General features: G+C 36.2%; 1 protein-coding gene across 2 annotated transcripts in view; it reads left to right on the top strand.

The window, feature by feature from the left end:
- The window catches only part of ANKRD31 (ankyrin repeat domain 31), a 174,350-nt gene that overhangs the window by 16,236 nt on the left and 137,845 nt on the right, over positions 1-20,269 (top strand). For both annotated transcript variants that reach the window (XM_003266072.2, XM_030798706.1), the window contains exons 4-5: positions 9,398-9,435; positions 13,821-13,897. In XM_003266072.2, the coding sequence (XP_003266120.2) occupies positions 9,398-9,435; positions 13,821-13,897 (115 nt within the window). The remainder of the gene's footprint in view (positions 1-9,397; positions 9,436-13,820; positions 13,898-20,269) is intronic.

The raw sequence follows: 20,269 nt of genomic DNA, 5'->3' as shown, positions 1-20,269 counted from the left end.
TTTTTAATGGAGTTGTTTTTTGCTTGTACATTTGTGTAAGTTCCTTGTAGATTCTGTGTATTAGACCTTTTTCAGATGTATAATTTGTAAACATTTTCTCCATTCCATAGGTTGCCTGTTGAATGTTTTCTACCATTCTGTAAGTTGCCTGTTTACTCTGTTGATAGTTTCTTTTGCTGTGCAGAAGCTGTTTGGTTTAATTAGGTCCCATTTGTCAGTTTTTGTTTTTCTTGGGATTGCTTTTGGAATTTTCATCATCAAATCTTTGCCAGTTCCCATGTCCAAAATGGTATTTCCTAGGTTATCTTCCAGGGTTTGTATAGTTTTAAGTTTTATATTTAGATCTTTAATCCATCTTGAGTTGATTTTTATATATGGTGTAAGAAAGAGGTCCAGCTTCAACCTTCTGTATATAGCTAGCCAGTTATCCCAGCACCTTTTATTGAATAAGGAGTTCTTTCCCCATTGCTCGTTTTTGTCAGCTTTGCCAAAGATCAGATGGTCATAGGTGTGTAGCTATATTTCTGGGCATTCTGTTCTGTTCCATTGGTTTATGTGTCTATTTTTGTACCAGTACCATGCTGATTTGGTTACTGTAGCTTTGTACAGTTTGAAGACAGGCAATGTGATTCCTCCAGCTTTTTCTTTCGCTTAGGATTGCCTTGGCTATTCGGGCTCTTTTCTGGTTCATATGAATTTTAGAATAGTTTTTTCTGGTTCTGTGAAGGATGTCATAGCATTGAATCTGTAAATTGCTTTGGTTGACATGCTCATTTTAACGATATTGAGTCTTCCTATTCATGAGTATGGAATGTTCTTCTATTTGTGTCACCTATGATTTCTTTGAGCAGTGTTTTATAATTCTCATTGTAGAGATCTTTCACCTCCCTAGTTAGCTGGATTCCTAGTTTTTTTGTTTGTTTGCTTGTTTGTTTGTTTTTGGTGTTGTAGTTTTGGCAATTGTGAATGGGATTGTGTTACTTTTGGCTATCAGTTTGGCTGCTCTTGGTGTATAGGAATGCTACTGATTTTTGTACATCAATTTTGTGTTCTGAAACTTTGCTGAAGTTGCTTATCAGCTCACGGAGCAGAGACTATGGGGTTTTCTAGATATAGAAGCATGTCATCTGCAAACAGGGATAGTTTGACTTCCTCTCTTTTTATTTGGATGCCTTTTATTTCTTTCTCTTACCTGACTGCTGTGGCCAGGACTTCCAATATTATGTTGAATAGGAGTGGTGAGAGAGGGCATCCTTATTTTGTTCTGGTTTTCAAGGGGAATGCTTCCAAGTTTTGCCCATTCAGTATGATGTTTGGTGGTGGCTGTGGCTTTGTCATAGGTGGCTCTTATTATTTTGGAGTTTGTTCCTTCAATGCCTAGGTTATTGAGGGTTTTTAACATGAAGGGATTTGAATTTGATTGAAAGCCTTTTCTGCATCTGTTGGGATAATCATGTGGTTTTTGTCTTTTATTTCTGTTTATGTGATGAATCACATTTATTGATTTGAATATCTTGAAGCATTCCAGAGATAAGGCCTGCTCAATCCTGGTGAATTAGCTTTTTGTTGTGCTAATTCACATTTAGTTTGTTAGTATTTTGTTGAGGATTTTGATGAGCATATATGTTCATCAAGGATATTGGTCTGAAGTTTTCTTTTTTTTGTTGTGGCTCTGACAGGTTTTAGTATTAGGATTATGCTAGCCTCCTAGAATGAGTTGGGGATGAGTCTCTCCTCCTCAATTTTTTGTAATAACTTCAGTGGGAATGGCACCAGCTCTTCTTTGTACATCTGTTATAATTCAGCTGTGAATCTCTCTGGTCCTGGGCTTTTCCTAGTTGGTAGGCTGTTTATTACTGATTTAATTTCAGAGCTCATTATTGGTCTGTTTAAGTATTCAATTTCTTCCTGATTCAGTTTTGGAAGGATGTATATGTCCAGGAATTTATCCATTTCTTCTGGAATTTTAGATTTATGTGCATGGAGGTGTTCATAGTTGTCTCTGATGGCTGTTTGCATTTCTGTGGGGTCAGTGGTAGCATCTCCTTTGCCATTTCTAATTGTTTACTTGGATCTTCTCTCTTTTCTTCTTTATTAGTCTACCTAGAATTCTATCTGTCCTATTAATTTTTTCCAAAGAACCAACTTCTGGATTTGTTGATCTTTTGTATGGTTTTCATGTCTCTGTCTCCTTCAGTTCAGCTCTGATTTTTGGATATTTCTTGTCTTCTACCAGCTTTGAGGTTGCTTTACTCTTACTTCTCCAGTTCTTCTAGTTGTGATGTTTAGTTGTTAATTTGAGAAAGAAGATCCTTTTGAGACAAGCAAATGCTCAGGGAATTCATTACCACCAGAACTTCCTTACAAGAGCTCCTAAAAGAAGCACTAAATATGGAAAGGAAAGATTGTTACCAGCCACTACAAAAACACACTTAAGTACACAGACCAGTGACAGTATAAAGCAACCACACAAACAAATCTGCATAATGACCAGCTAACAACATGACAGGATCAAATCCACACATATCAATACTAACCTTGAATATAAATGAACTAAATGTCCCCATTAAAAGGCACAGAGTGGCAAGCTGGATAAAGAGGTAAGACCCAGAGGTATGCTGTCTTCAAGAGACCCGTCTCACATACAGTGATACCCATAGGCTCAAAATAAAAGGTTGGAGAAAAATCCACAAAGCAAATAGAAAAGAGAAAAAAGCAGGTGATGCAATCCTAATTTCAGACAAAACAGCCTTTAAGCAACAAAGATCAAAAAAGACAAAGAGGGACATTCCCTTCCCTAGTCCATAGCAAGAAAAAGAAGGGCATTACATAATGGTAAAGGGTTCCATTCAACAAGAAGACCTAACTGTCCTAAATCTGTAGGCACCCAACTCAGGTGCACCCATATTCATAAAGCAAGTTCTTAGAGACCTAAGAAGAGACTTGGACTCCCACACAATAATACTGGGAGACTTCAACACCACACCAACAGTATTAGACAGATCATTGAGGCAGAAAATTTACAAAGAGATTCAGGACCTGAACTCAACACTTGACCAAATGGACCTAGTAGACATCTACAGAACTCTCTACCCGAAGACAACAGAATATACATTCTTTTCATTGCCACATGGCACATACTCTAAAATTGACCCTGCAATCGGACGTGAAACAATTTTCATCAAACTCAAAAAACTGAAATCATACCAACCACACTCTTGGACCACAGTGCAATAAAAATAGAAGTCAAGGCCAAGAAAATTGCTCAAAACCATACAATTACACAGAAATTAAACAACTTTCTCCTGAATGACTTTTGGGTAAATAATGAAATTAAGGCAGAAATCAAGACGTTCTTTGAAATTAATGAGAGCAAAGACACAACATACCAGAATCTCTGGGGCACAGCTAAGGAGTGTTAAGAAAGAGATTTATAGCACTGAACACCTACATCAAAGAGAAAAATCTCAATTTTTTTTTTAAAGCAAATGTCATGGGGAAAAGTAAGGGATGATTCTGTTAGCACCTTGGCATAAATAAGTTAGCTAACCAGAGATAAGGAATGGAAGGAAAGATACATACATTTTAGTAGCAGAAACTGACAGCATTTCCCAAAAGTTAATGTGAAGGTCTACTTAATATCATACTTAGGAAAGTGTATCAAATAAATGATCTCTGATAAAAAGCAAAACATTTAACACCAAATATCTTTCCTTGAAATTGAGAGATCTATATTTGGCTTCTAATAACTCATTTAAAAATTAATTTTGTAACTTCTGAGTTCAGAAAAAATAATATTTATTTCCTCTGGCTTCAGTAATTGTGAAATAGGAGGTAATAATTATTTTTCTTTCAATTTACTTCAGAAACATTTGCTATGTGATTGTTGTACCAGCAACTGTATTGTACCTCAGAACATGGTTTAAAAAGTATGATTATCAGACCCATTTGGGTAGCTTTTTAAATATATGGGTTCTCAGACCCATACGTGGGTGGAACCTGGGAATGTTCAGTTTTCAAAAGTCTTCCAATTAACTTCTAATATTCAGTCAGCTTGGAACAATTGCTTTAGAGGACTTGAAGCGTTAACATTCTTCAAAACTTTATCATCAGATAGTAAACTAGCCATCTGCTGAGTATGGGCTTGTAAAATTAGATTAAGAAGGATAAGTGAAGTATTGGATATTTGTTTCTTTTTGAAAAACTTTCATTGGAAGAATAGATACCTCCTTTAACATTCTTTTATATCCTACTTTTGTCTACAGTAAAAGGCAATGTAATCCCAGTATGTGCACATCTGTAGCAAATTTTAATTAATGCTATTTTCTAAATTGATAAATGTTGCTTCTTTCATTGTTTTATCCTATGAAAATAAACCTTTTGAAATTTAACTATATGAGAGAAACTGATTTTATCAGATAAAGAAATTGAGATACCTGAAAAGGCACTTTCTCAGAGTGTTTTTTTAATTTGTTGTTTTGCAACTGGAATTAGATTTCTAAGTAAATTCTAAATAATTATGAAACAGGTTTCTAAATAAATTCTTCCCAGATTCACAAATACCAATATCGACATTTCAACTTTGAAGAATACTATTTTAGAAATGATGAGCTATTTTAAATAAGAACAGACAATGAAGAAATAGAAGATCTTTGATTTGATGTATGTCATATTAATTTTTTTAAATGTAGGCAGCAATCTTAAAAAATATTTCATACTCCTCATTTTTGTTGGGTCTTATAAAATTCCTTTTCTGGTTCTTTACATGTATGCTATATGGCAAGCAGTTTTAAAACGTTACATGAATAGATTTTGGTTTGTTTGGAGAGTTTAGTGATATGCCTGGAGAGATAATGGAGACATGGGTATGTCAAAATTAGGGGGGCATGATGATTCATTTTATGTGTCAACTTGGCTGGGTCACAGAATGTTCAGATAGTTGGTCAAACATTATTCTGGATATTTCTGTGAGTGTTTTTGAATGAAATTAACATTAAAGTCAGTGGACGTGAGTAAAGCAGACTGCCCTCCATCATGTGGGTAGGCCTCATCTAATCAGTTGGAAGACCTGAATAGAACAAAAAGACCTGCCTCTCCCCGCAAGAGAGAATTCTGTAGCAGACCGTCTTTAGATTTTATCAGCACCATTAGTTCTCCCAGATGATTTCCTGCTGGCCTTTAAACTTCATCTGTACTATTGCCTGTTCTGGTTCCCTGCCTGTTCACCTTTAGACTGGAACTATACAGTTGGCTGGCTGTGTCTCGAGCCTGACAGTTCACACTGCATATTTGCACTTGCTAGTTTCCATAATCGTGGGAGCCAATTCCTTATAATAAAACTCTTTCTACATATGTACACATCCCATTGGTTCTGCTTCTCTAGAGGATCCTGACTAATACAGTGGGCATCACTGGTCTCATAGTCAGTTTTTGGTCATCTAGAAGATACTTGTTGACAGGCAGTAATGATTAATTGAATTGTGCAATTATTACCAGTAGGCTGCTTCTTCTACCTCAGAACTATTTATCTGAGAGTTGTGAATACAACTTGAATCTCACTTTCCTTTTCCCTTTTGCAGCCTCCGTCTTCTACCTTTATCCAGATTCAGAGAGAGAATCAGTTAAAATGAGCATTAAAGGAAACCTTGAAGGGGAAATAAATAACCACAGGCTTGTTTGATGAGTGTGTAATAGAAGAAGGATCAGGGCTGGCAAGGCCAGAGCTCATGGAGAGATTATGCACTGCATGGTCTTTTAAAGCCCCAGTGGGCAGGTAGCATTCTCTCTTACTAGCTGCCTCACTGAGTAATAAATTGCTGGGCTACTCAAACACAATGTGATTTTTCTAAAGTTAGGTACCCCTGACTCTACTGAGCTGATCACTACTGCCAATGGTATACTTTTCCTGGCTCTTTAATTCATCCTGACTTGCTTCCTAAAATTGCTGTCTCTGTTCAGAAGTTGCAATGACTTAGGAATATTTCTGGGAAGAAGTAGGATGAAAATGGGGCTTTAGCACCTAACTTAGCTGGAGTAAAGACAATTCTCATTCAGTGGTTAAATCACTGTGTTTTTAAGTTGTGTTTAGATCCTAGTGAGTGGATGTCAACATTTAAGAATACTGAAGCAGTACACAGATGGTACCATATGTCCAGAGGGAACCCTCTAAAAGGCAATTGTATGGATATTTGGAAATATTTTTAAATATCTATATACGTGACCAAGTTTGGGTACCTCACTCTGAAAGAAAGATATCTTAAGCAAATGTTGTTAGCAATTCATCCAGGTACTTCAAACACTTATTGAATACCAGTAACTACTATTCTGGTCTACCAAATGTGAAGGTAGTTTGTGTAAGACATTCAGTGTGTCACGGAGAGCCAGGATTGGTTGGGCTGATCCGGCAAGCCAGACTTATTCCACTCCACTGCCAGTTATCCATGAATCAGTGAAAGAGAATGTTCTCAGATAGCAAGAGATTGCTTTTTTGGTTGAGGATATAGAAATAGATTTGCTTCTTTTCTAGATCCTCTAAATTAACACAATTAACCTCTCTTACCTCTCACATCCTAGCTCCAAAACAAAAAAAACAAGAAAACTCTACAGTTTAATGGCCTTGTCAAAATGCAGTGGGGTAAAGACAGGGGAAGGTTCAGTCACATGTATTAAAAAGATAGATGCCAATTTGTGTTTCTTATGAAAAAACTGATTGACATGTATTCTTGCATTTGTTCATTAACAAATTAACAGCTCCAGCCCCTACTTGTATTCAATGGCATTAGCTCTTGGTTGGTAGTTCTCTATAGAGGAGGAAAAAATTCGGCTGTCAGGAGCAACCTTCCTTCCTATTTGCTTTCTTACCTTTTGCATTTACCTTTTGCACTTCTAGAGGCCAACATGGGCAGATAGCTTGAGCCCAGGAGTTCAGTGTAGAACCTTATGTAGGTAGAGTCAAGTGAATAATTAGTCCTCAACAGAAAAAGTCACTGGTCCTTTAGTAAGATAAATGAAGTGAATATTACAAATATTTGAAAAATTACTTTGCAGAGACTCAGAAATATCTTGTAAGTGTGTAAGTATACCCTGTTTAATTAATTCTTGGGAGTTTCTGGGTTTGTCTCTCGACATTTCTTATCTCTGGCCTCTTAGCTCTGTAAAGCCTGCTTGGGAAGTATATACATGTGAAACTAATGTAACTTTGGGGTGTTTAGGGATGCATTATCAGTACATAATACTAAGCATTAATTGGAGAAGGTTGAGGTTATCACATTGGTTTATTTGTATTTTTTGATATGATTTGCATATTGTTAATTAACGAATTAACATCTCCAGCCCCCACTTGTATTCAGTGGCATTAGCTCTGTATTGTATTAGTGTAATCATGAAAATGCTTGCAAGTTCAGCCTAATGGCTTTATTTTCAGAGAGCTTTATAACTGATCATAGAAACAAACATAAAGGGCCCCTAAAGAGAAGTCTTTTTCTAAAGCTGTTAGATGCTGACAACATATTAAAGGTAAAGATTCCTTTTAAAGTGACAAAAGCCAGTAGGTTGTGAACTCTTAAGATGGAAGCATATTATCAGTCTATTTTATCTTTTTTGAAAGGGACACAACAACTTCATATTTTCTGATGTGAATTAAGAATTAGGCAGAATCAGTTTTGAGATGGGGTCTCTGCCACCCAGGCTGGGGTGCAGTGGTGCAATCACAGCTCACTGCAGCCTCAACCTCCCTGGGTTCAGGTGATCCTCCCACCTCAGCCTCCTAGGTAGTTGGAACTATAGGCATGGGCAACCATGCCTGGCTAATTTTTTTTTTTTTTTTTTTTTGTAGAAACTGGGTTTTACCATGTTTCCTAGGCTGGTCTCCAACTCCTGGGCTCAAGCTGTCTGCCCACGTTGACCTGCCAAAGTGCTAGGATTACAGGTGTGACCCACTGTGCCCTGCTCAGTTTAGTATTTAACACTGTAACACAGAGGTCATATAATTTCTGGTCCTTAGGGGAAATACTAAAACTCAGAACTGGACAAGAATGGCTGTTCAGAATCATCACATATTAATGAAGAGGAAAAAACTAGGAATAAAAAAAGAACACTTCTCCTTCTCTTCACTTAAATTCTACTTTTTTGTGTGGAAAGGAGTTATAATAAAGACAGAAGAGCCAAAACTATAAAACTCTTAGAAGAAAACGTTGAAGAAGAGTATCATGACAGTGGATTTGGCAATGATTTCCTAGTTATCACACCAAAAGCACAGGCAACAAGAAAAAATAGATAAGTTAGATTACATGAAAATTAAAAACTTTTGAGCATCAAAGGATACCATCAACAGAGTATAAAAGCATCTTATGGAATGGGAGAAAATATTTGCAAATGATGTGTGGTTTACAGAATATATAAAGAGTTCTTACAACTCCACAGCAGAAAAAAAAACAACTGAATTAAAAAATGAGTAAAGGGCTCAAATAGACATTTCACCAAAGAAGATATAAAAATGGCCAATTAACAGATGGTCAGTATCACTAATCATTAGGGAAATGCAAATCAAAATCACAATGAAATACCACTTTACACTCATTATGATGACTATTATTTAAAAAAAAAAAAACCCAAAATAACAAGTGTTGGCAAGAATGTAGAGAAATTGGAACCCTTGTACATAGCAGATGGGAATGTAAAATGATGCAACTGCTGTGGAAAATGGTATGGCTATTCCTTAAAAAAGTTAAACATAGAATCACCTTAATGATTTAGCAATTTCACTTCTGATTGTATATGCTGAAGAAGTGAAAGCAGGGACTTGAATAGATATATTTGTACACACATGTTCATGGCAGCATTATTCTCAGTAGCCAAAAAAGGTGGAAGCGCTGCAAGTGTCCATCAATAGATGAATAAACCAAATGTGGTACATACATACAGTAGAATATTATTCAGTCTTAAAATGGAAGAAAATGCAGATACATGCCACAACATAGATAAACCTTGAATACTAAGTGAAATGAGCTAGTCACAGAACGATTAAAATTTTATATCTCTTATATGATGTTTCTAGAGTAGTAAATCAATAAAGACAGAAAGCAGAATGGTGGCTGCCATGGGTTGTGGAGAGGGGAGTGGGGAGTTAGTGTTTAATGAGCATGGAGTTTCAGTTTGGGAAAATGAAAAAGTTCTGGAAGTGCATGGTGGTCTTGGTTGTATAACAGTGTGAGTATACTTAATGCCAGAGAACTGTACACTTAAAAATGTACAGATAGTAAATGTTATGTGTATTTTACCACAATAAAAAGAAGCTAAGAAAGAATAACACAAAAATTACTTTAAATGTTAATTTTTTTAGCTTGCTGCATTGAATTAACACTTATCAGTTAGAAAAAACTTTTTTTTTTCCTAGCAGTCTCAAGATGAAACAGAACGAAATCAAGCTCTGTTACAGTAAGTATACTAATTTTTGGCTTCATTATGTTGTAGGTATTTTTGTCATTTTGCACATCTAAGATGAATATTCATTTTTAAGAGTTCTAGAATTATTGTATATTTTTGAATAATTGCCCATTTTGTAGCAAAAATATGTTATTTTACGTACATTCTAGATAAGTTTTATTTCATAAAAGGCATTGAATCAGATTAACTTTGTTGTCTATTATTTTAAAAGCGAATTTAAAGCATAGCTTGAAGGTGCAAATTTATGAAGGGGCTGCAAATAAATAAAAGCATGGCATGAAGGCTTTGTAAAACTTATTGAAATTAGACTTCATACACTTATTATACCTTAAGAAACTCGGCTGGGCGTGGTGGCTCATGCCTGTAATCCTAGCATTCTGGGAGGCTGAGGCAGGCAGATTACCTGAGGTCAGGAGTTCGAGACCAGCCTGGCCAATATGGTGAAACTCCATCTCTAATAAAAAATACAAAATTAGCCTGGCGTGTTGATGGGCGTCTGTAATCCCAGCTATTCAGGAGGCTGAGGCATGAGAATTGCTTGAGCCTGGGAAGTGGAGGTTGCAGTGAGCTGAGATCATGCCACTGCACTCCAGCCTGGGCAACAGAGTAAGACTCTGTCTGGAAAGCGAGAAAGAAAGCAAGAAAGAAAGCAAGAAAGCAAGAAGGCAGGAAAGCAGAAAAGCAGGAAGGAAGGAAGGAAGCAAGGAAGGAAGGAAAGAAACGATCCTTTCAGTTCTTTTAAAACAGTGATTCTCAAAGTATGGTCTGTGAACACTTTGAGAGTCCATGAGATTCTTTTAAAGGGTCTGTGAGGTCAAAACTATTTTCATAATAATACTAACACATTAGTTGCCTATTTCATGGTATTTACATTTGCACAATAGTGCTAAAGTAATGGTGGGTAAAATGCTGGAGTCTTAATAGGAACCAAGGCAGTGGCACCAAAGAATACTAGTAGTCATTGTGTTTTTTCACTGATATGTGCTCTCCGTTACAAAAATAAAAAGAAGCCAGTTTCACTTAACACAATTTGTGTTTGATGAGGCAGGAAAATTATTAATTTTAGTAAGTCTCCACCTTTAAGTATATATATTTTTAATATTCTGTGTGATGAAATAGAAAGTATGCTTAAAGCATTTCTGTGCATACTGATATGTGATATTAATCTTTTTTTTTGAACCAGAGTCTCACTCTGTCATCCAGGCTGGAGCGCAGTGGTGCGATCTCGGGTCACTGCAACCTCTGTCTGCCAGATTCAAGCAATTCTTGTGCCTCAGCCTCCCAAGTAGCTGGGACTACAGGTGTGTGCCACCTTGTCTGGCTAATTTTTGTATTTTTAGTAGAGACAGGGTTTTGCCATGTTGGCCACGCTGGTCTTGAACTCCTGGCCTCAAGTGATCCACCTGCCTGGGCCTCCCAAAGTGCTGGGATTACAGGCATGAGCCACCGTGTGCAGCCATGGTGTTTATCTTGAATAAAACGCCTGTGCACTTGTTTGAGTTGTAAGCATTGGAAGAAAACTGGTTTCACCTTTTTTTTTAACTTGAGAGGTGATTTTTTGATATTTTATAATGAAATGTGTCAACATTAGGAAAACGTACATAACTCAGTGCATAAGTATTTTCTAAAAGACCAATGCATGATGTTACAAAATCATGTAAAGGTAAAAGACCCATTCAAAAGTGCAAGATAGACTATGGGTTTTAATGTAATAGAATGCAAAAAGTTCATTAATTTTGTTTGAGTTTCCTACATTTCCTTTTAGGAAAGTATTGTTGATTAAATAATTTTGCTGTAATATTGAAAAAGAATATTTTAGGGGTAGAGGGGGAAAGCGTCCTCTACCCTCAGTGAAGGTTTGCTGAAAATGAACAGACAAAAGAAAGATTTATAGAATAAAAATGCGTATAAAGTTTATTTAATGTACATGGGGGAAAATCACAGGAGTGTGGTTACCCAATAACCCAGTGAGGTCCAGATGTTTATATACCATTCTTCATAGGGGAAGAGGAGATGGAGGATATAGCAGTAAATGATTTTCAGGGGAAATGAATATGCCCAAAAAACAATGGCCTGGGACAAGTTCCTCTAAGTTTTGGGGGAATTGATGGCAAGATGAGAGACAGAACTTCACTCTGAACAAAGGTTGTCTTAGGCAGATAAAGTCTTGGGTAGTCTCTTGGAGCTGCTGTCAGAAGAATAGATAAAGAATTTGTCTGGACATGGTGTCCTGTCCTGGCCTTAGAGACTTTTAGTCTTTTCTCTGACAGTTAATCTTCCCTGGTTGTTTAATGAGATTCCTAGGGAGGGGATTTTGAGACCATTTTATTTTGTATTTTCAAGAAGCTTTCTTAGTCAGATAAGGAAATTCTGGAGAGAGTCCCTTCAGGTGCTTCAAGAAAAAAAAGATCAGAGAAATGGGGTGGGGGTGAGGGGGAAGGTCAGATGGAGACCTTGGTTCTGAAGCTTATTTCTCAGGCCTTTCAATTTTCTTTAATTCAGAGTACTCAGCTTGCCATAGTGTCGTATTTTGGGGTATTATTTTCTGTACCCAAGCAATATTCACAATTATGCAAAAAGGCTATTAAAATACTCCTCCCTTTTCCAACTCCATATCTGTGTGAAGCCAGATTTTTGTTATATACTTCAAATAAAATTATATATGGCAACAGATTGAATGCAGTAGCAGATATAGGATGATAGTCATCTTTCATTAAGCCACACGTTAAAGAGATGTTTTAAAATGTCAAAAATTGCAACTTTTCTCCCTAATTTTTTTTCATTTTGGAAAAGATAATTTTTCATAAAAATATATTAATATGTTCCTGGATTATTGCTGTCATTTAAAAATTTATACATATTTAATTTTGTTCTTCATTTTAGTTTCTAATATGTAGATATAAATAAGTATAAGACACCAATAATTTTTAAGAGTATGAAGAAGTCTGAAGATCAAAAAGTTTGAAAACTGCTGTTGTTGTAAAATAACCCTTTTGCCCCAGCTACCAACATTATAAGTTCATTTAAAGAAATAGAAAAAAGAAAAGACTAAGGAAGACTAATACAGCATCCATATTCTCTCTGCCTAGAGAACCATTTGTTAACATTTTGGTACATTTTACTTTAGGCTTTATTTATATTTTTGTTTTTGTTCATACTTTCTACAAAATTGGGATCATCTTGCAGATAGTTTTGTATCCTGTTTTTAAATTTTAAGTAATAGTTTATCAAAGTTATTTTCTTATGTCATAATGTTTTTAAAAATGTGAATTTTGATGACCTTATAATACCTTATTGTATTACTGACTTTACTATAATTCATTTAATTGTTCCTCTACTACTGGACATTTAGGTTGTTTGTAGTCTTACCTAACATAAATAGCTATTTGTAATAATTTAGATGAAGCTTTCCTCTTTTTTCAGACTATGTCTTAAATACTCCTGCAATTAAGGGAAAAAATTCTGTTAACTCAAACCATGATTTTATTTTGTTTTCAGCTTGTTCTTAAAGAATCACACTTTAGGAAAAAAAAATCAGCATTCTTTTCTATTTGCTTCAAAAATTATCATTCTACATGAATAGTTTCATTTTTATTTGAAGACAGCTTATATTGATCACTTCTGTTTTTGGATAGGAGAGAATGCTTAATTTATTATTCTTGCATAGGACTCCAGTAGCTGTGCCTGCTGCATTAAAAACTGCTCTTAAAACAGCTGAAATGAGAGGCACTTTTTTTAAAAGGAAGGTATCTTGATTACATTTATGCAGTAAATTAGGCTGAGAAAAAATATAGTTAGCTGATTGCCTTTCTTTAATCAGCTTTTAATTATCACAGGGCAGATGATGAAAATTGCAGATTAGGCATGACCCTTATTTTGCTTTTAACTTCTTACCTTCGGTATTCCCTACCTTTTATTTGCCTGCTGTGAAATACAAGAATGATAAGTAATGCCTGGAAAAATTTATCATTAATGACTCTCACTTACATCTAAAACTGTAATGACAAACTATCAGTGTGTTTGATGATGTAGATAGAAAAACTACATATTTCAGGACCATTTTCTCCCTGACCTTCCTACCCCTTTTTGGCAAACAGTCACTTCCAAAGTCACCTTTAGACCTAAATGTAGTTTAGCTTGTATATACTCCTCAGGTCATTTATTATTTTTTCAGCTTTATCCTTCATTTTTGCAGTTACTTGAAATAAAAATGTTAACAAATTGGTAATAATTGTAAAAATAATTGGAATGATATAGCAAAAAAATTTTCCTATTTGTAAAGCCCTTTAAGTGAAAAAGAAAAATTAAATTGTATTTGAATGAGAAACACTTTTTTCTTTCACTTTAAAATTTATTTTTATTAATTGATTTTTTAGGACTAGAAAAAATTGTTCAATGTTCATTGGGTCGTTTCGCCAGTCTGGACTTTCATTGAACCACCAAAATATTGGAGGTATGTTTTCATGGTAGAGTCATATGAAGGAAATTAGTCTTTGCCTAAAAATAGAAGACTTAGTTAGATATACATTTATTTACAACTAGGCTGGTCAACTATATATATATATATATATATATATATTTTTTTTTTTTTTTTGGTAGAGATGTGGTCTTGCTATGTTGCTCAGATTAGCTTTGACCTCCTGGGCTCAGGCAAATTATCCTGCCTTAGCCTCCCAAGTAGTTGGGACTAGAGGCATGCTCTACTAAGCCTGGCTTACTATACGTTTATAAATATGAAATCAGTGTTGCTATTGACTTGGATCATGCTTCACAGAGGTACCTATGGGAGTAGCAGCTCAGATGCCATTAGTATCTGCCACTCAAAATGTGATTTGGGGGCTGAAATTTGAAAACAAAGTTTGTTTCCTATGTTCATAAGATTTTTGATAAGAATTTCATGTCTTTCTTGACTGGCAGTCACACAGGCCAGTTTTGCCTTGGTTTGAGCTGTATTAGAGGATAGCTGTCTATCTCTTTGCAGTGTCTACCAATGATTCCTCCAGAGTGAATGTCAGGTATATTGTGTCACAGTGTAGTAAAGATTTGTAGTGTTCAATGATACCTAGTATTATAAGAAAAGGATACAAGGACATGGTAACATTTTGGAAAGATAAATTTAAAAAGCTCTGTCTTCTCTTGCTCTGTTGCTACAACAACAAAGCAGTACCACTTCTGCCCACCACCAGCTCTTACATGTACTTTTACTGTCTAGAGTTTGGTCTTTAATATTGTTTATTCTTTTAACAAATACTTATTAATCCTACTATATACCAGGTATATGGGTGCTAAGGGTGTGAATGCTAAATAAACCAGGGATTCTTAAAGGGTAGCTGATCCATTTTGGAGTATGACAATATCAGGATGAGCCTGAACATACAATTATTACTGAAAAGCAAGGATGCTTTCAAGGATGTCTGGGGCCAGTGCTGGAGGATACATGGTTAGCTCAGTGGTGCTGTGGCCAAACTGTGATAAACTGGCCAAACTGATAAATTAAGTAGGGATAAAAACCCAGTAATTTAGAGTTCATGGAAATAAGTTTGTGAAAAGACCATGAGTTCATAATGATACTCAAAAAAATGTTAAGAGTGTACAAAAGATTGTCTCAGTACAAAAAGAAAAACAACTATAGCAGGATGTTTAAGAATGGGCTGGATGTGGTGGCTCACATCTGTAATCCCAGCACTTTGGGAGGCTGAGCCAGGATGATTGCTTGAGCCTAAGAGTTCGAGACCAGCCTGGGAAACACAGCAAGACCCCCATTGCTACACACATACAAAATTATCCAGTTATGGTGGTGCATGCCTATAGTCTCAGCTGCACTGAGGTGGGAGGATAGCTTGAGCCCAGGAGGTTGAGACTGCATGAGCCATGTTTCCAGCGCGGGTGAGCATGAGACCCTATCTCAAAAAAGAAAGTTTCAATGACTAAGAAATGGGGGCCTGTTAGTATCTGTGCATTTTGTTTTTTTTTAATTAAATACATATCTATTTATAAAACATAGGATATTTTTGTTTATCACTGTTTAAGTAGGGAAAGAGTCAAGCAGTCCTGGAAAAAGTAAGAATTGTACCAAGGAAAGGAAGGCCCACCACACAGTACCAGCAGTGACACATAAAATATATAAAGTGGGGTCTGTGTCCCCAGATGACAAATTAACCTGATATCCAATTAAGGAGACTTTTCTGCAGAGACTAGATCCTTATCTCTTAGTAAATAAAAGCCTTAGATGGCCCTGCCTATCATGATAAGATACTAAATGGCAGGAATAAGTTTCTAATAACACTACGTAACATATCAGTACATAATAAATGACAAGACAAAAGCTTTTGTAACACCAACCAAGTAAAACTTAAAGCATTCTGGGACAAAACATTAGATTACAAAAAATAACCTTTGTGAAGTTTAAGGTATTTATTTATAAGTAAATCCAGATAATTGGCTGGTCAGGTTGGAATAATCTTGAGAGAAATAATCCCATACCCTAACAAAAAAAATCAGGTAATCTGTAACGCTGGGAAGGTATCAGAGTAAGTATTACTTTAATGTTAAAAAGGTATAAGAACAAGTATAGAAATAAAGAAGAATGAATTACAACAATGATACTGTTATTTTAGAATTAGTTTAAGAGCAGTAGTCTTTTATATATTTGAAATGATAAAAAATTATTTCAAATTTTTAGTTTAAATTGTTTAAGGAAATTTAAGTTTGTTATCAATGTTTAAATGTTAAATAGTAATTTTCAAGTTTTCATGTCTTAGATATAGAAGTTTAATAAATTGACCATTAAACAAATGTAAGTACAAGTGGTAATTAATGTTCCTCTTTAAATATAAAAGACTTTGTGATTTTAAAAAAGTTTAATAAATATCAAATGGCCTAATATAATTCAGACTATGCCAAACATAATCTCCAAATTTAGTAAAAACTTATTTAGCACTTTTTACAAGATGTAGTTATAGATTAAACAAAAAGTCATGTTTATAAAGCTATAATGATGTCATCTTAGAGGTTGAAGTCTTTTTTGTGTGTGTGTGTGAGGATGTATTGAACAATTTGAGACAGAGGTGTCATGGATAACATCATGCCGTGGACATTCCTTTTTCTTCTTTGGGTATTTTCTTTTCTTTTCTTTTTTTTTTTTTTTTTTTTTTTTTGAGATGGAGCCTCTCTCTTTCACCCAGGCTGGAGTGCAGTGGCACAATCTCCGTTCACTGCAACCTCCGCCTCCCGGGTTCAAGCAATTCTCCTGTCTCAGCCTCCTGAGTAGCTGGGATTGCAGGTACATGCCACCAGGCCTGGCTAATTTTTGTATTTTTATTACAGACAGGGTTTCACCATGTTGGCTAGGCTAGTCTTAAACTCGTGACCTCATGTGATACACCCACCTGGGTCTCCCGAAATGCTGGGATTAAAGGTGTAAGCCACTGCGCCCAGCCTCTCCTTTGGGTTTTGACTATAACAGGTGTCATCAATATTTACACAAAAATTTATTTTTTTCTCATACCCAATTCTAGTATTTATTTTAAAACAGGGTTCCACTATGTCCTATATTCCCATAACTCCAACCTCCTGCCCATTTGGCCTCCTGAGTGCCAGCCATTAATGCCTTGTGATGCCATTGGCATCTGTGCTCTGTTGTCACCACTCTCCTTGAACTTCTGAGTCACAAGTCTCATAGGCTGTTCTTTTAAAAGTGCCACATGGCCAGGTGAGGTAGTGCATGCCTATAGTCCCAGCTACTAGGGAGGCTGAGCTGGGAGGATCCCTTGGGCCCAGGAATTTGAAGTGGCAATGGGCTATGATTGTGCCACTGCATTACAGCCTGAGTGACAAAGCAAGACCCCCATCTCTAAAAAATAAAAAATAGTGCCACATGCACCAGGATTATTGCTTTGTGTGTTTCTTGCTGCCCTAAAGCTGCTGTGACTAGAGATCCTTAGAATTGGTAGTTCTATTCTGGCACTTCATTGCAGCTCTCTCTTGCCTTACTTCTTTCAGAGTATTCAGAACAAGAAGCTCGTTTTATTATAATTTCAGACTATAGGTTAAATCACGTACAAGTAAATTATTAAATTGTTAGCTTTTATAGTTGACTGTGTTCTAATACAGACCTCTGTCCCAATTCAAAGGGTAAATTCTAATCAAATCCTAGAAAGATAAAGATAAGCAAACTATCCTAAGCAAATGTAATAGCTTTGGCCTTAAAACAACTGTGTATAAGTTAAATTTTGTGTATAAGTTAAACCAGGCTCTCTGGCCATTTTCTTTGAATTTGATGCTTTAGAATTATTTCTCATGTATACCATTACATTTTGCCTCTCTAAAGTGAAAGTAGAAAATTTGAAAATTCTTTTAATGATTTATTAAAGGATAGACAAAAATTCAAGAGTTCTTTATGTATTTGTAAAACTTTAAAGTAAAATTTGTAGTTAGAAAAGATAATTCCTTCTAAATGTGTTTGTTTTTAATATGGTAATCAAATTGCTGTAAAATATTTTATTAAGTTTTTAAAATAGTAACTGTTGGCATAAAAGAATGATCATTTTGTCAACGAAAAGAGTCAAACTCTGTAAAACATTTGAAGAGATTTATTCTGAGCCAAATATGAGTGACCATGGCCTGTGACACAGCCGTCAGGAGACTCTGAGAACATGTGCCCAAGGTGGTCAGGGCACAGCCTAGTTTTATACATTTTAGGGAGACATGAGACATCAATCAATATGTGTAAGATGAAGTACATTGATTTGGTCTGGAAAGGTGGGACAAACCAGAAGCAAGGTGGGGGCGGGGGGCTTCCAGTTTATAGGTGGATTCAAAGATTTTCTGATTGGCAATTGGTTGAAAGAATTATTATCTAAAGACCTGGAATCAATAGAAAGGAATCTCTGGGTTATGATAAGGGGTTGTAGAGACCAAAGTTTTATCACGCAGATGAAGCTTGCAGGTAGCAGGGTTCAGACAGAGCAGATTATAAAAGTTTTTTTTAACAGACTTAACGTCTGTATTGATGTTAACGCTGGATGGCTTTTCCTCAGTTCCAAAAGGGGGAGGGTGTAATGAGGCATGTGTGACCCTTTCTTCCCTTCAAGGCCTGAACCAACTTTGGAATGCCCATGGCCAAGAGGGGTCCATTCAGATGATTGGGAGCCTTAGAATTTTATTTTTTTTTTGCTTTATAGTTTTGAAGATGAAGTTATTAAAGACAACATGGGAGAAAATGTCTATGAGAGTTGTTTCTTTATGATTCAGAGAAGGAAGAAAAGTGAAATCTCTTTTTCTGTTTTTGAATTCTAATCCCCCAAATATCTGAAATTTTGTTTAGAAAAACCTCTTCTTGCAAAGATAGTTGAAGATGTATCTATTATTTTAAAATGTTTCTTTCATTGGTATTAAAATTTTAAGCAAGTAGAGATACAAAATATTAAGTAAGATACACACAATGAAATATGTTGTCACTTGTTGACAGGAATAATTCTAAACCAAGGATAAGAAATTATTTATTCTTATGACTTTTTGCTTATCATGCTGTGAGCAAGTAATATGCCATGATTTTAGCTCTCCTAACTGATTTTCATAGCGTTTTATCATTAAATTGCAAAGGTGACATGAGGGAAAAAAACAGGTTTATTATTATTATCTTTTAGGATGTGAAGCTCAGCAAGAATACTTATGCTTCTTTTTCCCCCTGAAAAACCTGTCTTGCTTATGAGAATGCATTTTGAGGTTCAGTAGATAATTACTTCCTTTTACTTTAGCTATGTAGACATTACCTAATCAAAAGAAACCAAAAGAATGACTCAGATGTATGCTTGAAATTCCAGTGAGTTCTGAATTCCTACTCAAGTGTGTCAGAATATTTGGGTCTTTTTTTCTTTTCTTTTTTTTTTTGAGGCGAAGTCTTGCTCTATTGCCCAGGCGGGAGTGCAGTGGTGCAATCTCGGCTCACTGCAACCTCTGCCTCCCAGGTTCAAGCAATTCTCGTGCCTCAGCCTCCCGAGTAGCTGGATTACAGGTGTGTGCCACCATGCTGGCTAATTTTTGTATTTTTAGTAGAGACGGGATTTCACCTTGTTGGCCAGGCTGGTCTCAAACTCCTGACCTCAAGTGATCTGCCCACCTTGGCTTCCCAACGTGCTGGGATTACAGGCGTGAGCCACCGTGCCTGGCCAGAATACTTGGGTCTTGATGATGGAAGTAAATGGACTGGGAGTGGTGCCTCACACCTGTAATCCCAGCACTTCGGGAGGCCAAGGCAAGTGGATCACTTGAGGTCAGGGGTTTGAGACCAGCCTGGCCAACATGGTGAAACCCTGCCTCTACTAAAAATACAAAAATTAGCTGGGCATGGTGGTGCATGCCTGTAATACCAGCTACTCAAGAGGCTGAGGCAGGAGAATCACTTGAACTCAGAGGCGGAGGTTGCAGTGAGCCAAGATTGTGCCACTGCACTCCAGCCTGGGCTGCAGAGCGAGACTCCATCTCAAAAGAAGAAAGAAAGAAAGAAAAGAAAGGAAGGAAGGAAGGAAGGAAGGAAGGAAGGAAGGAAGGAAGGAAGGAAGGAAGGAAGGGAAAGAAAGAGAGAGAGAAGAAAGAAAGAAAGAAAGAAAGAAAGAAAGAAAGAAAGAAAGAAAGAAAGAAAGAAAAGAAAGAAAGTAAAAGGAACAACGGAGGAGAACTATCTTTTTTCCAGATCCTCCTTTAACCTAACTTGGATGTGAATTGCTGTTTGCCAGCTTGGCTGAGAGGGGGCAGGGTGAGAGTAGATAGTGAATTTGCAGTCACAGAGGCAATGCAGCAATCCTCCATACTGTCTAGGATGACC

The sequence above is a fragment of the Nomascus leucogenys genome, chromosome 18 (assembly GCF_006542625.1).
Source record: "Nomascus leucogenys isolate Asia chromosome 18, Asia_NLE_v1, whole genome shotgun sequence".
Lineage (NCBI taxonomy): Eukaryota > Metazoa > Chordata > Mammalia > Primates > Hylobatidae > Nomascus > Nomascus leucogenys.
This window is presented reverse-complemented; position numbering and strand designations above follow the sequence as displayed.